Source organism: Cottoperca gobio, chromosome 10 (genome assembly GCF_900634415.1).
Source record: "Cottoperca gobio chromosome 10, fCotGob3.1, whole genome shotgun sequence".
Lineage (NCBI taxonomy): Eukaryota > Metazoa > Chordata > Actinopteri > Perciformes > Bovichtidae > Cottoperca > Cottoperca gobio.
In genome coordinates, this window is record NC_041364.1 from 8,137,505 (window position 1) to 8,154,388 (window position 16,884).

Consider the following 16,884-nt stretch of genomic DNA (forward strand, 5'->3'; position numbering starts at 1 on the left):
AACCATTATTGAATGTGTAAGTATATTTCACACATTTGTTTGTTCCAGAGTAGGAGCTCTTTATTCATAAAAAATATTTCTATGTTTTACAAAAATTCAAGCACATTTAACATTTAAATCTTTGATCATCCTTTCACAGTCCAGAACAGCCGCAGTATCCAGACGACTGTGGAGCCGGCGGAGCATTTATACGCGTGTAGCGATAACACTGCCACATAGGCTGCACTCGTGTTTCCTGGGTTAGGGTTAGGGATTTAGCATTTAGGGAATTGGGACGTCCTTCAACATGGCGTGTCTCGATCTATTTCCGGGTCAAGTGATCGAGGAAGGACATTGGGATGAACCCAAGGTGTCCTTTTAATAAAGAATTTAGGGGAAAGGGGATGGGGTCAGACTAGAACTGAAGATTCCTCCCGTCTGGGGTCTTTGGCCTTCAGCCTACTCTCTAGGCAGGGCTGTTACTCTATTCTGTGGGTTGGAGCAGAGAGAGGTGAGTCTTTGCGGTTACCTCTGTAGGGATCCCTCTTGTCCCCTGTGGTGAGGGACATGAGTTTGGTTCTCCTGAACCGGTCATCTTCTTGTCAGCCAGAGTGGTGCTCCCTGCTTGGTCCTCTGTTCAAATTGTATCCCACTGCTGCTTGGAAGCTGGGTGAGCAAACACCTCCCCTGATAACCTGATTGGCTGCAGGTGTCACCAATGCCATGTGTCTTGTGGCTGCAACACCTGAACAGGATAAAATACTTCCTCTATTACCTCCCACAACCTGAGCTTGTGGATATGCCCCTCTGTGCTGGATTGGTTTGGCTGTTTCCTCTGGTTTGTCACACTTCAGAGAAAAGTTGAATGCAACTGGACAGCGCCACACAGCAAATAAACTTCTTTTATTGTTCTCCCACTCTGTCTGTACCTTTTTTAAAGGTCAGCAACGTCAGGACAGCTTGCTATTTGTCAACGGTGCACATTTGCATGTCAAAGTTCCCCTTAATTAAATTTTAAAAAATAAAACTGATTTACTTTGCCCCCACAAGCAAATACATTTTTCAGAAACCGATTTTCTTCAGTGAAATTTCACTGTATACCACCCCCATCTGAATATCTCCACCCACGGCCTGAGAACTACCATTGCAATTTTTCTTGCAAGCCAATCAGAGCATACTGAGGAGTGTTTCATAAACATATACAGGTATATTCAGGCAGGCAGTAAGTTTTTTGAACATTATAGCATGTACAAATGTTCTAGTACAATCTCAAATTAGAAGTATGAACCTTAAATGAGCATTGCCCCTTTAAACAAGTACCAGCACTCTCATTGTGAGTTGCTTGAATATTGGTGTCAACTAAAATGTACCACCTGGTACTGTGCATAATGAAACATCCTCCCTGTGTTATGGACAGTATGTGAAAGCTCTTGGGTATTATAAGAACATCGTTGTTGATCTATAACAAACATAGCACCACTTTAAACAACGTGTCATGTAGACAATGCCCCCCCCATCCCCTTGGGTTACAGTGGCAGGAGAGGGTAAATTCATTAACTACAGCACTACTGGTGTATAATTAAGTTGTGCACTGTGGGCGGAAAGCATACATACACCAGGAGCAGGCCGCACAAAACAAATTACCATCATTCCCAAGGTCCAATTCTTGTGTCCTAATAATATAGCATTTGTCAATAAGAAAAGGGAAAACCCTTTCGAAAGTGTGTATAAACTGGAGGATTGTAATCATGTTGTCTTTGTGCTTGTCAACTGGCATTTAGAAATCCCAGCCCCATGCTAAAATGCTGACCTTTACCACTTCCCTCAGGCTCTCTCCTGCAAGTTATTGGAAGTTGTTTCTCAACTGTGAAGTCAAAGTCATGTTGTGAGGCCTGTGTCGTGACCTCCATTTATTTCCAGAGAAGACTCACTTGGCTTCAGTGGTTAAGAGGTCCAATTAGAGAGTGCTGTTTGTGTTCCTCGAGTTTGATTTTAATTTCTGCAGCCACAGGAACGGTGAGCACACCAGCTCATTGCCAGTGCCATCCCCAACCCTGCTACACCCGTCCTCCGAGTCATCATTAGATTACTGGCCGGCGCATAAAAGTGGAGGAAAGTGTGTCAAAAGCTTTGGCTAAACACCTCCCGTGCCAAAACACAATCTGTGGTAACAGAATGTGCTCAAGTCTTTTTCCCCCCTCTCTGCAGAGCACAACTGTGTCGCTGTGTGACAACAAGAAGCGGCAGGGAAAGTGAAACTCTAAATCAAGCGAGAGTGACAGGGGTGAAAATGAGGGAGGGGGGCACGACCCAATATAAATGATTTTTGCTCCTACTATAGCCCCAGGATTGTACGTCAAGCTTAACTAATGTGCAATTAAGTTTTAGACTGGGAGAAAATCACCTTGTAAAAACATTTGTCAAGTGAACTGTTTTTCTGTTCTGTGTTGCTAATTAACAAGGGAATGGGAAGAGGGGTTTGTTTGTGTGTGTATTTACATATACATGAAGAAAATAAATATCTGCACTGTTAGGGGAAAGCATTACCAAATCCCCTTCATACATCTCTATTAGACAACACTGACATAGTCCCTATCATTAAGCAATAATAGTTTACTTTACAGCTCATGAACTACAGTATCAACAAATTAAGCCCCCTGATAGTGCCGGGTGCCAAGTGAAGCATTGTGGTGGAGGGGCGAAGGCAACGGGGAGGAGGGGGGAGAATGCAAAGCTTTATTGTGTCTGTCACATTAAACGATATTGCAGCCACACTCAGAGTAATGAAGACCACTTCTAAAGTCATTTAAAAGTCAAATCATAACTGTCTGTGAATTTCAATGATGTATAATAGAAAGAGCATGCCGCAGGCTCGAGAAGAGGGTGAGAGACAGAAAGAGGAGGGAGTCAGGGCAGTGGGAGGTAGGAGTCAGGAAGTTGCCGCCCTCTCAGAGGACACAAAGGTGATAGATAAAAACGATGAGGCTGGAGCTGCTGTGCGGCTCAGGGAAGGAGAGTGCAAATGCAGGACTGTACTTTATGTGGGACCTGGACATTTTTTGCAGGCTTTGACATGTTATATTTTGTGTGTGCGTGTGCGTGTGCGTGTGCGTGTGCGTGTGCGCTATTATCTCGCAGGTGGATGAGACCGAGGCCATGGATATGAAAGTGGAAGACTCCCAAGTGTGGGTTCCAGCCGAGGAGCCCATCGTTAACCCGGCCTTCCTCTTCGACTCCAAGATCTGGGAGATTTGCCAGGAACTGCCCATCCACTGGATCCATCCCTCCCCTCTGAGCGGTGAGAGCAAGGCGCATCTCTGCCTCTAAATGCAGACTATGAACACTTTCGCTGGAGAGCATCCCAACAGACCATATGCAGGTCCGTATGTTTTCCAAACCACATGAGCATCCAGCCTGGGCTACTCTCTGTGTGTTTGGAACGTTGAGTCTCATGGTCAGCGTTGGAATAAGCGTTCAGATTTGTTTTACTTAAAGCAGGAATAGGCTATTTATTTTAGAATATTTTTTTGTTATATTAACAAATCAAATGCTCTGACAAAAAAAACATTGGTATCTGTAGCTGTGGCAGGTCTGTAATAAGCCCATCCAAGCATTTAATTCAGCCTGCATCCAATTGGATGGCCTACTAGCCCACCTGTCCACCTGCGTGCTCATTGTGTGTGACAAGTCTAGTCACAAGGCTAGAAAAAAAATTCATCTTATTCCACAACACATATAAAAATCGGTTGAAAAAACAGATTGAAATCAGCACAATGACAGAGGTTTTCACATTCTTTAAGAACGTCAGATTTTTAAGACTCAGTAAAAGATAAAAAATGACTTGGTTAGATGAAGATTTTTGCAGTGTGTGCAGTATATACAATCTACAATGTAACTCCAGTAATCAGATGAATGCAGTAAAAGAAAAAAGAAAACTGTACTTATGTAAGAGTACTTAGTTACTTTCCATCGGTGTTGATGGTCATCTAGAGATTTGCTTGTTCCCCAAAAGGATGTGTAGGCTTTACTAATTAGGATCTGGGGAAAGTGATTAGTGATTTGTGTGTTAGTATCACAACAGCAACAAAACCATTGTTCGACACAAGCATGAAAAAGCTTGGAATGAATTCCAGCGTATTTCTCCTGAATGTCATGCCACTGGGAAAATAGAGTGTACGAGCCAAAATGTAATCTAAGAGCTTTACTTCAAACAGTACAAAACCAGTTGCAAGCCCATAAACATCTCCTCTCTTTACTGCTCTCTCAGACGCTGAGGTGGGAAATGAGGACACACCCGACGCAGAGGTCACAGGTCAGCGTTTCACCCGGGACGTCCTGGACCACCCTGCTGTAAACGACTATGTAAGTGGGCCCCTCTGTGCCAGGACCGCACCACGAGATACAGTAGAACCACTTCAATCAGCTCCAGCTCTGCCTCGACTCTTTCTGCATATAAATCGCTTACTAATTGATGTTAAAACTGACTTTGTGCACCAGAGGGCACAGCAATTGCTCTATATATCTGTTTAAGTAAGGCCAGTTCATTGAAGACTCCCTTAATGTCTCTCCATTAATTGAAAGGAATATCCAGCCTTTCAAAGGCAAAAACTTGTGCCTTACAGCACACTCCTTTTCTCACTTCCTTTTTTCTGTGGCACTACAAAGGAGCACTCTCAAGGTCACTCATTGCAGATAAGTTACATTTATTAATAATGCTTTAGTTATCAAAGTATATGAAATTACTGTGGCGTATTTGGATGTACTGCATGTAAACCGTTCAATACTGAAAATTAATCTTCCCTGAGTATGAGGGTAAAATCATTTAAAGCAGTATATTACACAGGAATCATGCACTAATACTGACAGCAAAAATCTGCAGTTAAAACACCAAAGATATCAGGAACATAACCAGGTGTGAAGATATCTGACACACACACACATTTAGCACTTACAGGTGAATAGCCACTAAAGCTAAATTCAAGGATAATGAATCGGGCTCAGTCTCCTTCTTCTTCTGTGAGAAACGGTGAGAGACGCCCAGAGAAATGAGACGTCCTCTAATGTTGACATTTATCAGGCCTGTCCCAGAAACACCTCCTGCTCAACTTCTCAATTTCCCCCCTAGCCTCCTCTGTCTTCTCCCTCATCGTCTGCGGCAGGAGTTGCAATGCTATGCAATTAAAACATACCGGGGGATGAAAAACTCTGCTTTCCTTTGGAAACATTCTGGCACTATCAGCTGAGTAATGCATACCACTGCAATCCATTCCAGCAGCACATCCATGCTCTGTTTGTGGGTCCAGCGATAACAAAGGCCTTTGTGGCCAAGCAAAGGGCAGGCAGCAGTCTGTAATTGGGAGTGTGAACTCTCGCTCAGTCCGGTGGGATGCCACATGTGTTAGCCAAACCTTTTTTTTTTTTTTTTTTGCTTCACCCAGAACTCATGTAAATGGTGCAGTCAGAAAACCCATCAAGCACACACACATACATTCTGCTGCTCATACTATTTCTACCTTCACCCTTTCATCCATTATACTCACACATAATAAAATGGATTCACTTTTTCTGAGTTTCAGCAGCGCGTCTCCCCACGGTTCACGTTTGTTAAGCAGAATAATCGTTTAAGTCCTTGTGGCAGATGTTGACAGATATATGAAGCTGACCTTTGCCACGGCTGCCATGTCAGAGTGGAGTGTGTATCAGACGTGGCCCTGGAAATTTCAAACTGAATAACTACCATCTGACAAGACTGAGGGGATGGTTCCACTGTTCTTGACCCATAAAGCAAGAAAGGGCTTCCAATAGGAATTGACCTCACAAACTTACATGTCTAAACATGTTTCATGGGTGTTTCTGCCTGCGCTGAAGTGATTGTAAAGTGTTACATTTCTACCACATTCATGGTCAGGATACATGGCTGTCATGCATAACAAAGGTGAAAAAAACCCCCCAGAAAGAATCAATTCATGAATGCAGGAGCTTTTTGTGCCTCCAGAGAAATCTTTACACTGACGGTAAAGCCCATTATCAGTCTGGAAAACTGGCAGTGTTTACTGAAATACATGACTATCTCTGTATTCAATTACATCCAATTTCATTGTCATTCCACCTCACAGTAGAGCACAGTGAGATGAAAATCTGAGATCAGGGACAAGCAGTGAGGCATTTTTATATGTTGAACTGTCCTGTGCCTCTACATAAAAATACATTTTTAGAATACAAAGCCGGGTATGAAACAGAAATGTTATCTCTGCTGTTTTGATCCCAGAATGAATGTGCCGAGCTCTGCTATGAGATTTAATACCACATCCAGACACACGCTTCAAGCTCATGAAGAGCGGTGATCAGCGTGTGTGAAATAACACCAACAAGTGTGGAGATTAGAGGAGTCGTGCTTTGATTCATTACATCTTATTGAATGACTGACGCAGTTTTCTACTCTGCAGACTCATTCATATCCAGCGCCTCGTATTATGCACAGAGGTGCATAGTGTGTGATGAAATCAGATGCAGCAAGGGGGGTAATGGCTTTTACTCTTCATTAATGCCGCTTGTTTTTGAGTGACTGCCTCAGATTTCCCCAAGGTGAACCATTCTTATCACCACAGCATCCCACTAGAGCTGGCAACTCAAAGCCAGAGTGATTAATATGTACCCGCCGTTTTAAAAGGATAGCTCTGATTAATTGTCTTTAAGTTCAATGCTGCCTATTGGCTGTTTGTTTTGATAAACGCGGCATCATTTGAATAAAATATTTTCTTCATTTTACGGAGTCGGAGCTCCAGATTTCGTAACACCCCAGTTTTGGGCTGCGAGGAGCAGATAAGATTATCGTTGGTCCATTGACAGCTTTCGTGTTGTTTCCATAACAGATTGTTGCCTGAAAGCTGATGACCTGAAACTTGACTGAAACAATAAATCATTAAAAGCCTACCTGCACTTGTCATAGTAATAAATCAAACCCAGCTATCCTGGATATCATCTGTCGCACCCTTCTATGTGTTTTAAGTATGTCTCACAAGTGCGTAATTGTACTCACTTTATCATAGCTCACATCAAATGCATGGTGTACTTTTTTGGAGCCATGCTTATGGTGAATTTATTGGTATGTGATTATAGCTGCTACGAAAGAAAAGCTATAAAATGTGTGTTAAACCACTGTGATTGACTGCCCGCTGACTTACAGAGTAGATGCAAGAAAACTCCTAATTCCCACACTTAGTGTAGCAGAGGACCGAAGGGACTCAAGTTGCTCCTGCGGGTCCTGTCCTCTTAAACAATTCCCACACATTTTCTTTTCCCAACAGTGGATGTGTTTTGTTCTGCACTATTGCATGAAGCTGAGTCACTGTAAGCGCTTGCGAAGAATTATGCCAGTTTTGTTCTGAATGAGAAGTCATCGACTCCTGGATCCGAGCAGTTTAACGAGACAGTGCCGGATTGTCTCTGAGGATTCATTTACTAAAAGAGATTGAAATGTGGTCAAATGCATACTGAGGGCAGTTGCTGCCTCAACTTGCGCGGTGAGTTAAGTGGCACTTCTCCGAACCCCATTTGGAGTTGCTCTTGATCAAAGGCATGGCACTCAGCCCCCACGAGTCTACGGGGGCATGAACCAACCAGCACAATGGAAAAATCCAAGGGCCATTAATTCTACCCAATTTACCTTTCGTTTGGGTTTCATTTGGCCCCTCTATAAATTCAGAGGCAGCCAGCAAGAGCAAATGAAAGAATCCTTGTTAGGCGATCATTACTCTGCTAATTGCTTTAGGAATGTGCCATGCACTTAAAGTCAAGGTCAGGGGGAGGGCGCCAAGACGTGGAGAGCTCTAATTTGAATGCTCTATTGGAGGAGGGGCAGCCATTTTGGTGCAGAGTGTGGTCTTCGTTGGAGAGAGTGAAGAGGTCAGAGATGAAAGAAATAGTGTAATTATGCTGGTAACTACCAACGTTAGAGTCTCTTTGATTGAAGATAGCGGTGGTAGAGTGGCTGCGGATGCTGGATTCAGAGATGGGGCGTTGTGAAGTCATGCTACCTCCGGTATAATAGAAAGGTCAAGGGTATTATATCATGTTTTATGCTCCTGCGTCTTAAATCAAGCTCGCTCAATCTCCCCTCTATCTTGATCTCTTTGTCACAGTCATCAAGCATGGCACAAGTTTGCATTTTGCAGCAATTTCTGATCCTTTCACCGGTTTGGTTTTTACATACAGCATATTTTTCTTCTGCCCTTGCCTTGGGAGGGGACTGGCATTTGTCATATGTGTGTGTGTGATTGTAACCCTGTGTCCTCTGCAGAGAGACGCTGGAATTGAGCTGGATAACCGTCTGGATGACCAGGGCTACTGCTGCCAGCACTGTCGCCGTGGTTACCGCTACTGCCGCCGCTACCACGAGCCCCTGGGTGGCTTCAACCCGTGGCCGTACTACTACCAAGGAGGCCGGGTCATCTGTCAGATTGTCATGCCGTGCAACTGGTGGATCGCCCGCATGCTCGGAAGGATCTGAGGAGAACGCGTGCCATCTGTGATTTAAAGTGCTTACGTTGTTTTAGGTTCAAATTCCCCTTTTGATAAATATTACAGATCACTTGTGAGACCAAAGCAGACCATTGCACACATTTATTATCCAATATAACATTTGGCCCACCGCTTTAGTAAGTTTAAACAGTCTAAATGGCATTTGAATCATTCTGCTTCTTTCTTACAGCTGTCTAATTTCTATGCTTATCTACCCATTTAGTATTCTTGCTATTTAATTCTGTCGAGTGGGTGCAATTGTGTTTGAAAGCTGTCACCAGAAATTAATCTGCTCGCAAAAAAAAAATACTTCAGCACTGTCTGTCCTGACTTTGTCGTGCATTCATATTTCCTTTTTTACTTTAAAATACTTGTTTTACTAATACTGCAATGTATGAACATGTACATACAGTGTACCAATATATGCAACAGTCCATTTAACTAAGTATATGTTTTGTTTTTTTATCATTGCTTGAGCAGATACAAGCCTTTCCATATTCACATGCAATTTGAACACTATACGTATGGAATGTATTTAAATTAAGATGAAATGAGGGAAATAAACAAATAAGCAAAGACAACAAGAATTAGAGGAAGCTTTCCTTACTGGCTTTATGTATCATTATACATGATACATCATTATAATTCTTGTATCTTGTGTTTTTAATACCATGTTATACTAAGGAGGTGCAGTATAATTGTAGAGACCTCAGCTGTCTGTGTGATTTAGTTGCTGTTGTCTTGTGCGACATTGTTTTCCCTCTTGTTGCAATCCACAAAATGCTTTAAATAGTTCTACTCTTCAAACAGTTTCTTCTTTGCTGAGGCGATTTTAATCTGTAACACCACATCTCAATCTGTCGAGCTGAAATAACTCTCATCTGCAAGTAACAGATAAGCAGGCAAGATAGACATTTGCAATTGATGTTCTGTCATCAGAATAACAAGGTGCATAAATGCCCAAGAGTATTCAAGCAATGTTAGATATTCAAAAGTTAAACAGAGAGACACAAATGGAGCACTCATGTTGTCATAGTTTGCTTTGAAGCCTTCTGTGTGTTTCTGTCCCTTTCCTGGTTTCTTCCAATTAAAATTCCATTGTATGAATAATCTGAGTTGTCCTATCATATGAAACAATATGATTTGCAAACTGACGCGTGGGTTTGAATCTGACTTATGTAATCCTTACAATAGACAGAGTTCCTTCTATCTTCTCCATTAGTCCCATTGCTCATTAGCAAAAGCCACTTAGCCTCAAATTGACAAGAAGAAACTAGAGGTGTATGCTTTTATTGTTTCTATTTCATAACCCGAGTCTCTATTGTGTATCTGATGCATAATAATGCATTGTTTACAGTAATATAAAAGCACCTCGCCTGCTAAGTAAAGCTGGATGTTGACTCATGTTGGCTCAGTGTGATAATAATGTCAGTGATATCAATAATATTTGGCAGCCAAATGGATTTTGTGAAAAAGAGGGCGAAACATATTACTGTATGTAAATGTTTTATGGATATGCTCATAAATGGAGTTCAGACTGCAACCGTATTGTTATTTTTAAATCAATAATGTCAATAGCCCAAAGCAACATGTCAAGTAAAAAATAGTGGCATGAGTTAACAAATGCAATAATTGCAAACATACTTCAAATAAACTGACAAATGTACAGCAAAGCCCCCAAGGCGTTTCTGAAAAGTTCATAAAATCAGTGTTTATATAATTTATTTCTCACTTTGTCCCGCGTATCACATCAAATAATTGAGTGTTTATTAAAATGGATGCATACAGCATGCTGGTAGCTGCTGTTGTCATTGTAGAGGTTTTGCTTTCACAATGTTGGGAAATATTGTAAGTGTTTTTCGTAAGATGCTGTTAGTTGTCTATCTGCTGAGGTCTCTGAGGACTTTAAGGACTCTTTTGTGTAGTCGTGATAGTATATTGCCATGGAAGCCCTGAGAGCCGGTCTGAAAGGGATGGCTCACCCTGACTGGAGAGGCTGATACAGATATTACAGCTGGTTCCCTGAGAGCTCCTTGTGCCTGATGGGACAAAAGTCCAATATTAACCATGAAAGTCAAACTTTAAAGGACATACGTCTCAAAATTAAAATCCCAGGCCCAGTATAGACACTGGATGGTAGTGATACTGCAGTCGCACCTATATGAGATCCCAGTCAAAAAAAAAGTGCAGCCAAGTCTTGGTATGCGATACACAAATCTCCAGAGGTTCATGAAAGCCTCTTGAGGAAACAAGCTGAGTCTAATCTACAGCAGAAATCTATACTTTTTGAAGCTGTTTGCATCAGCGTTCATGGTATAAAATGTAAATAATGTTTATGTAGCTTAGTTAACAACATATTTAGCGGTTGCATTTAAAGACCGCTTCAAATATGTCGAGAGGAAAGAAAGAAAACAAGACTGAGTCTGTGAAGTTCAGCTTGAAAAAGGATGTTTTTCCTCCGAAAATACAAACACTTGAACTCCTCCAAATCAAAGGATCTTTGATTATCAGTATACAGCTTTTTAATACCCCTACATCCATATAAATGAAGGTTCATTTGCATTCCTACCGTGTATAATGCGGTTCAATACTGTCTACATAAGATACGAGACAAATCTGTGATTCAGTGACAATGAACACTTCCCTTGTAGACCAGAATGAAAGAATATATCATTTGAAATGAAGCCCTACACAATGTTCCTCATGCATTTCATGCACTGTCAAGGAAATCCCCCCTCCAGCACTTGTTTATCACTGTTTTGATGGGGAGAGGAAACAAGATCAACTACTCTGCAGGAAAAACAGAGATAAGGAGCGTCTACCAGGTTGAACGGTTCAAAGGATTTTGCCTACCTGGCCTGAGGAACGGCCACTATCATTGAGGCTCACAAGTGAATTAATTCCTTTTGTTATTTATCAAAAATGCTGTGAAACTTCACTCCCAGCTGCTTATCTTCATTTCAAATAATCTCCCATTCATTTAGATCAATGAGTTGCTATTCTGGGGCGGAGGAGAGTGAAAACCAATGTATAAGGAGTGTCTGTATTTAGATTAGTAACCTGAAGGAATAGCTCTCTGCAATCCAGACTGAGGCTCAGGCTCTGATCAGCACACATGTATTACCAGTGCCATCTTGTGTAGAGAGAGGGGCACTGCTGCAATATCAAATCAGACACTGATGTTTGTCCACCTTTTTTTTTACATTTTATAACCATGCTACACCGACTGTCCTTAAATACATTTACTCAAATTTGTAAAGTGGTCTATTTAAATCTAACCTTGGCTGCAGGTTGACGTATTAACAGATGTACACATGTCTGCAATGACCATGAGACTGCAGTCTGCAACTTCTTTTCTCTGAAATGTTGCAGCCAGTCTGGTGACCTGATGGTTAAATAAGCTCTCCCTGTACTGTTCCTGCTACAGGCTGGAGGCACAATAATGTCAGCCGACATCCTTCAACTGCTCCCACTGTGAGAGGCAGCATGGCACAGCAGTAAACACTCGCGCTGTGTCAGTGGCTGCAGGCGACACAGAAATAGTCCTCCTCTCACAGGACGCGCCTCTCGCTCCATCTTCAGGGTCTCTGACGCACCAACCAAAGGAAAAGCACAGACGTAGCGGCTGCTAGTAGCCTTTCATTATTTTAGTAATCCATAACAACCTCCATTTACCATATGGCAGGCAATCGATGAGCCGCTGAACAGAAAAGCAAAGTGTCAGTTTAGATGTAATGGAGGGTTGCTGATTTTAAGACTCATTTCAAACTATACTGCCACCTGCAAAAGGCTCAAGAGGATGTTTGCTGGAGTGAAGGTGGTGAATGTGACTGCATTTCTGGCCTTGTTTTTGTGTGTATGTGTGTGTGTGTGTGTGTGTGTGTGTGTGTGTGTGTGTGTGTGTGTGTGTGTGTGTGTGTGTGTGTGTGTGTGTGTGTGTGTGTGTGTGTGTGTGTGTGAACCCTATGGCAAGATTAGACTGCATGGTACACAGCTGTGCATGTGGGTGTAGACCGAGCTAGGCACAGTAGGCAAGCCCTGCTGCCAGACAGCTTCCTCAACACCACCCCCCTCTTCTTCCCCGACCCTGAACACACACACACACAGTCAATCCAAGCCAATATATCCTCCCCCCCCCCCCCCCCCAACACACCAACTCATCAACATAGCACATGCTCTAAAGAATCAATCCAAGTCAGTGTAACCCTTTCACACACACTTCACTCTGCAAGCTGTGGTGACAGACTCGGCTGTCTTCAGTTCTGTGCATGTCACATGCTAATGTATTCATCCACCCACAGCAACTGGAGAAGCAGTGCTCTTAAGTACAGTCCAATCAGTCTCTGGCCAGCTAATGGCTCCAATCCAGTTCCCTACAGTAGCTTTTTCTTTCTCTTCAAATGCCATGTGGTCGAACGTCCCTCAAACCTTCGACAGCCCAACAATACGACTTTGAGGCAGGAACGCTTCCTTTTTATTATCTCGACAGTTGAAATTAATTAAAATAGTAACCTCTTTTCGAACTATTTGTTTCCAAGTTTTTTTCATTTTTCAAAAATCTGACTTGTGTGACATTTCATCAGTGCCTTGCGCAATTTCAAAACCACTTTGTTTGCAACAAAAACGACAAATAAAGAGGATTTTCAGTGACGAAGATTTTGTTTTTAATTAGTACATTAACTTTTTCTTAAAAATCTACTCTATATTCAGCATAAGGGAGGCAATTGACAACACCAAGACAACAGAAGCAACAAAACATAAGCAGTGGACATACCTCAACATCTCACAGACAACAGTGCTTTAGGGAAAAGGCAGAGCAGATACGGGCATATATACAACGCAAAACAAAAAGCAGCAAATATCCACTCAAAGACAGATTTCAATGCAAATGTATCCCAGTGTAATTATTGATTGTCAAAAATTTGCATGTACGATAAGTATACATTCAGAGTGTCTTTGCAGACCCAGAGCCCTTTGGCTAATGAGGGGTTGTAAAGCAGCGTTTAACTCCTGTCCTTAGGTGCCAGTGCAGATGGAGGTCAGTATGTCTGAATGTCCTCACTCTGCAGCTACAGTCCGGGTGGAAAATACAACCAATTTAGCCGTGATACCACTCAGGATCAATATGGCTTCATCCCCGGCAGGACCGAGGGGCCAATAAGATGGCTGGCCTGAGAGGTCCTTAAATAAGTGGGACAACAAATAGAGAAGGCACAGACTGGACTGACCCGAGAGCAGGAGAGGAGAGGAAGAAGAGGAGAGGAGTCTGGCTGCACAATACATCGAGAGGGGGGGGGGGGGGTGTTATCGCCAACACAATGTCAGATGGCACAATACATCGCAAATAACTGCATTTTTTTATTTTAGTGAGTTGAGAGTAAAACTATTTTTCCTTTTTTATTGGTGCCTTTTGTGCTAAACTCAAGGTTCCCATTTGTTTGGAGAACAAAAGAAATATTGTAAATAATTTCCTTTCATTGTTTTTAATTCAACAAACACATTGGTGTATGTTAGCAGTATATTGAAAGCTTTGAAAGGCAGATTTGAGTATGTGATGTTATCGCATAGGCTAGAGGAAATGAGGCGAGGAGAAATGACAGCACTGGTATGTCTTTGTACCAAATAACCAAAAGAAACGACATACTGATTGATACATTTGATACTTAATGCAGTACACAGAACATCATTTTTGAATGCATAGTCCCTACTGCTTAACTGTTGACAAAGGTAAAGAGGTATGTCTGCTAAAAAGAAGGAAACAAAGCACATTCAGTACATGTTGAAATCAGACACACAACAGAGCATATCTACAATAAGAGAATATAATAATAATAATGATGATGCACTGAGCACTTGAGTCCAAAGCTCAAGAAAATACCAAAGCTGATTATATGGAATGCTATACAAATGAAAAATGTTGGTCTAAAAAAGAATACCAAATAAGCTTCCTGGTATTAACGTTCATATTCTTTGTATTTTCCCTCATGTTTACACATGTAAATAAAAGACAAATGTGCCTTTTTTTATACAGAATTTAGAAATTCACAAAATAAATAAATTCACTATGGCCTTAAAATTGAATCTCAATTGTATATTATATGTATATATATACACACATATATATATACTATATATAGATCCATATATATTCCATTTCATATAAACAGGATTTAAATCTTGGAGGCTCTGAAGCAGAGGCTGATAAAATCTGTTTTATCCTGTGTTTTCTTTCTCTGCGTTTGTGCCTCCAGTCTGCAGCTCTGTACAAACAGTTTTGATGTTGGACCGTCCTTGGTAGACAGAAAATGCCCATTTCCATAGTAACACAGTGTTTTAAGGATAGGAGTAATAGAGCGAATGCATACCTTTTCTGTTTATATGAAAATAAATGAGTAATAAGTTCTTAAAAGTCTGAAAGTCTGAAAAGCCATTTAGTCCGCTTTTCATCTTTTCCGCAGACGTTTCCACGAAAGAGTCTTGAGCCGTTTGAACTTCCTTTAAGGCACTCTTCAATTAAACTCTGAGATGGGCTTTTTCCCCCACGGGATAGGACACTGTGACACGGCATCCAAACTTGTATGTGTTTTTATTTCTTTTAAAACACACACATCCTCTTCGCGTTCTCAGAAGTCTGATTTCATTGCACCATTTGGCATTCTGTCCTCAGTTTTGGTTTGTTGTGTTCTCCTCTTTAAACATACGTCCAATGAGATGTAAGGTAAGAAAATTACTAACTGGCACATTTGGTAGACAGGAATCCCTGGTTTATCCAATGGCTGTTCTCCTAGAGGGGGAGGTTGTTTTATGTGTGTGTGTGTGTGTGCGTGTGTGTGTGTGTGTGTGTGTGTGTGTGTGTGTGTGTGTGTGTGTGCGTGCGTGCGTGCGTGCGTGCGTGTGTGCGTGTGTGTGTGCGTGCGTGCGTGTGCGTGTGTGTGTGTGCGTGCGTGCGTGCGTGCGTGCGTGTGTGTGTTGGGGTTAATTGCTATGGAAAATAATCCCAAATCTGAAAAGTGGCTTCTTAAGAAAACGAAACACTCCCTTGATTTTTGAAATTAGGCACATGGTCACAACATATGTGAGTAAACAATAAATCCTGAGGCTGAACTGACCAACCTAAGAGCAAAATGCTGCAAGATCCCTCACTCTGATCTTTGATCAGATCAATGTGGTACGAAATAAAACACTAAGTCTGTTGTCAAAATGGATTCAATTGTTGTTTTTGGTTTAGCTAGTGTCCTGCAGCCCTAAGCCTCTGCAGACTCTGTCTTTATCTGGATAAAGTTTGCAGGCAATTGGACAGACAGTGGCAGCTCCTGCAGGCATTTGATTCCCTGCTCAGGCTGCAGGGACATCTCCCCACGCACTTCCAGCTCCTCTACAGGGGTCAGGCCCTCACCGGGGCTGCTGCTCTGGGAGAAATGTCCATTAATTATAGTTTCACTCACAGCATCATGGTGACTGGTATCAATGATCACAGTCCTGTACTGCAGCTCTGCTTCCCCTATCTCAATCTCTTCTTTGTCAAACGTATTTGACGCCAGTGATGGATCGCCGTTCACCATCGAATGGAAGTAGCTGGGGTCCAGCATCTCCTCTTTGACCTGCATCCCCGAGAAGTCGCTGGATTTGAGCACAGTGGCGATTACGGTGCCGGGCTGCTGTGCCACCATGGTCTGCCCGCAGGTTGTGTTGATGGTTACCAGGCGAGGGAGGCCGTTGACGTTGGAATGGGTGGAACTAATGAAACCTGGAGGGGAAGTGCAACAGGAAGAGGTGGAGGAGCCCAGACTGGTGACCAGGAGGTGGTGAGGGAGGCCATCCTGCAGGCTGTGTGCTCCACCTGTGAAAGATGCCGTCTGGATGGTGAGCACATCTTTTCCGCCTGCTGTGGCAGAGGGCATGGTATGGAGAATAACCCGGGGGGGGGAGGAGTGGCAGGACTCCCCGTTGGCCATAACAGTGGTGAGGGGAATGGAATGAAGAGAGCCGGGAGATGTCAGCACCATAGGAACTGAAGTAGGAACCCTGAAAAGACAAAACAAACTGAATATGTGCCCGTGTTTCTTCATCTTCTCTGACGGAGCAGTTATAATTGAATATTCAGTTTGTATCTTTGCAAATATAGACAAGGATTATTTTTTAATGGAACCCTTTTTAGAAAGTAACCCAGTGCACAGCTCTGATCCTAAACTGCAGAACTAATGCTCTTATTAATATAACAAACGGCGTTGTCAGCTGTACTGCAGAAGTCATTATTCTCCTTGATTCCTAACTGCAGTCGATGTTTAACAGCTTTAAAAGCCTGATGTCTGATAATACATTGTTTATACAGGCAGTATAAAAAACTAAACAAAAAGAATACCAAAGAATTGGCTCAACACTTCT

The 16,884-nt window shown here is 42.3% G+C and overlaps 2 protein-coding genes across 7 annotated transcripts in view; one reads left to right on the forward strand and one right to left on the reverse strand.

Annotated features, from left to right (window-relative positions):
- The window catches only part of tnmd (tenomodulin), a 45,992-nt gene extending 36,386 nt beyond the window's left edge, over window positions 1–9,606 (forward strand). The window contains exons 5-7 of the mRNA XM_029440929.1: window positions 3,118–3,277; window positions 4,247–4,341; window positions 8,279–9,606. Coding sequence (XP_029296789.1) covers window positions 3,118–3,277; window positions 4,247–4,341; window positions 8,279–8,488 — 465 coding nt within the window. The 3' untranslated portion in view covers window positions 8,489–9,606. The remainder of the gene's footprint in view (window positions 1–3,117; window positions 3,278–4,246; window positions 4,342–8,278) is intronic.
- A 5,799-nt stretch (window positions 9,607–15,405) lies between these two features.
- Window positions 15,406–16,884, reverse strand: part of elf1 (E74-like ETS transcription factor 1) — a 40,510-nt gene continuing 39,031 nt past the window's right edge. For all 6 annotated transcript variants that reach the window (XM_029442378.1, XM_029442380.1, XM_029442377.1 and 3 more), the window contains one exon: window positions 15,406–16,524. In XM_029442378.1, coding sequence (XP_029298238.1) covers window positions 15,744–16,524 — 781 coding nt within the window. In that variant the 3' untranslated portion in view covers window positions 15,406–15,743. The remainder of the gene's footprint in view (window positions 16,525–16,884) is intronic.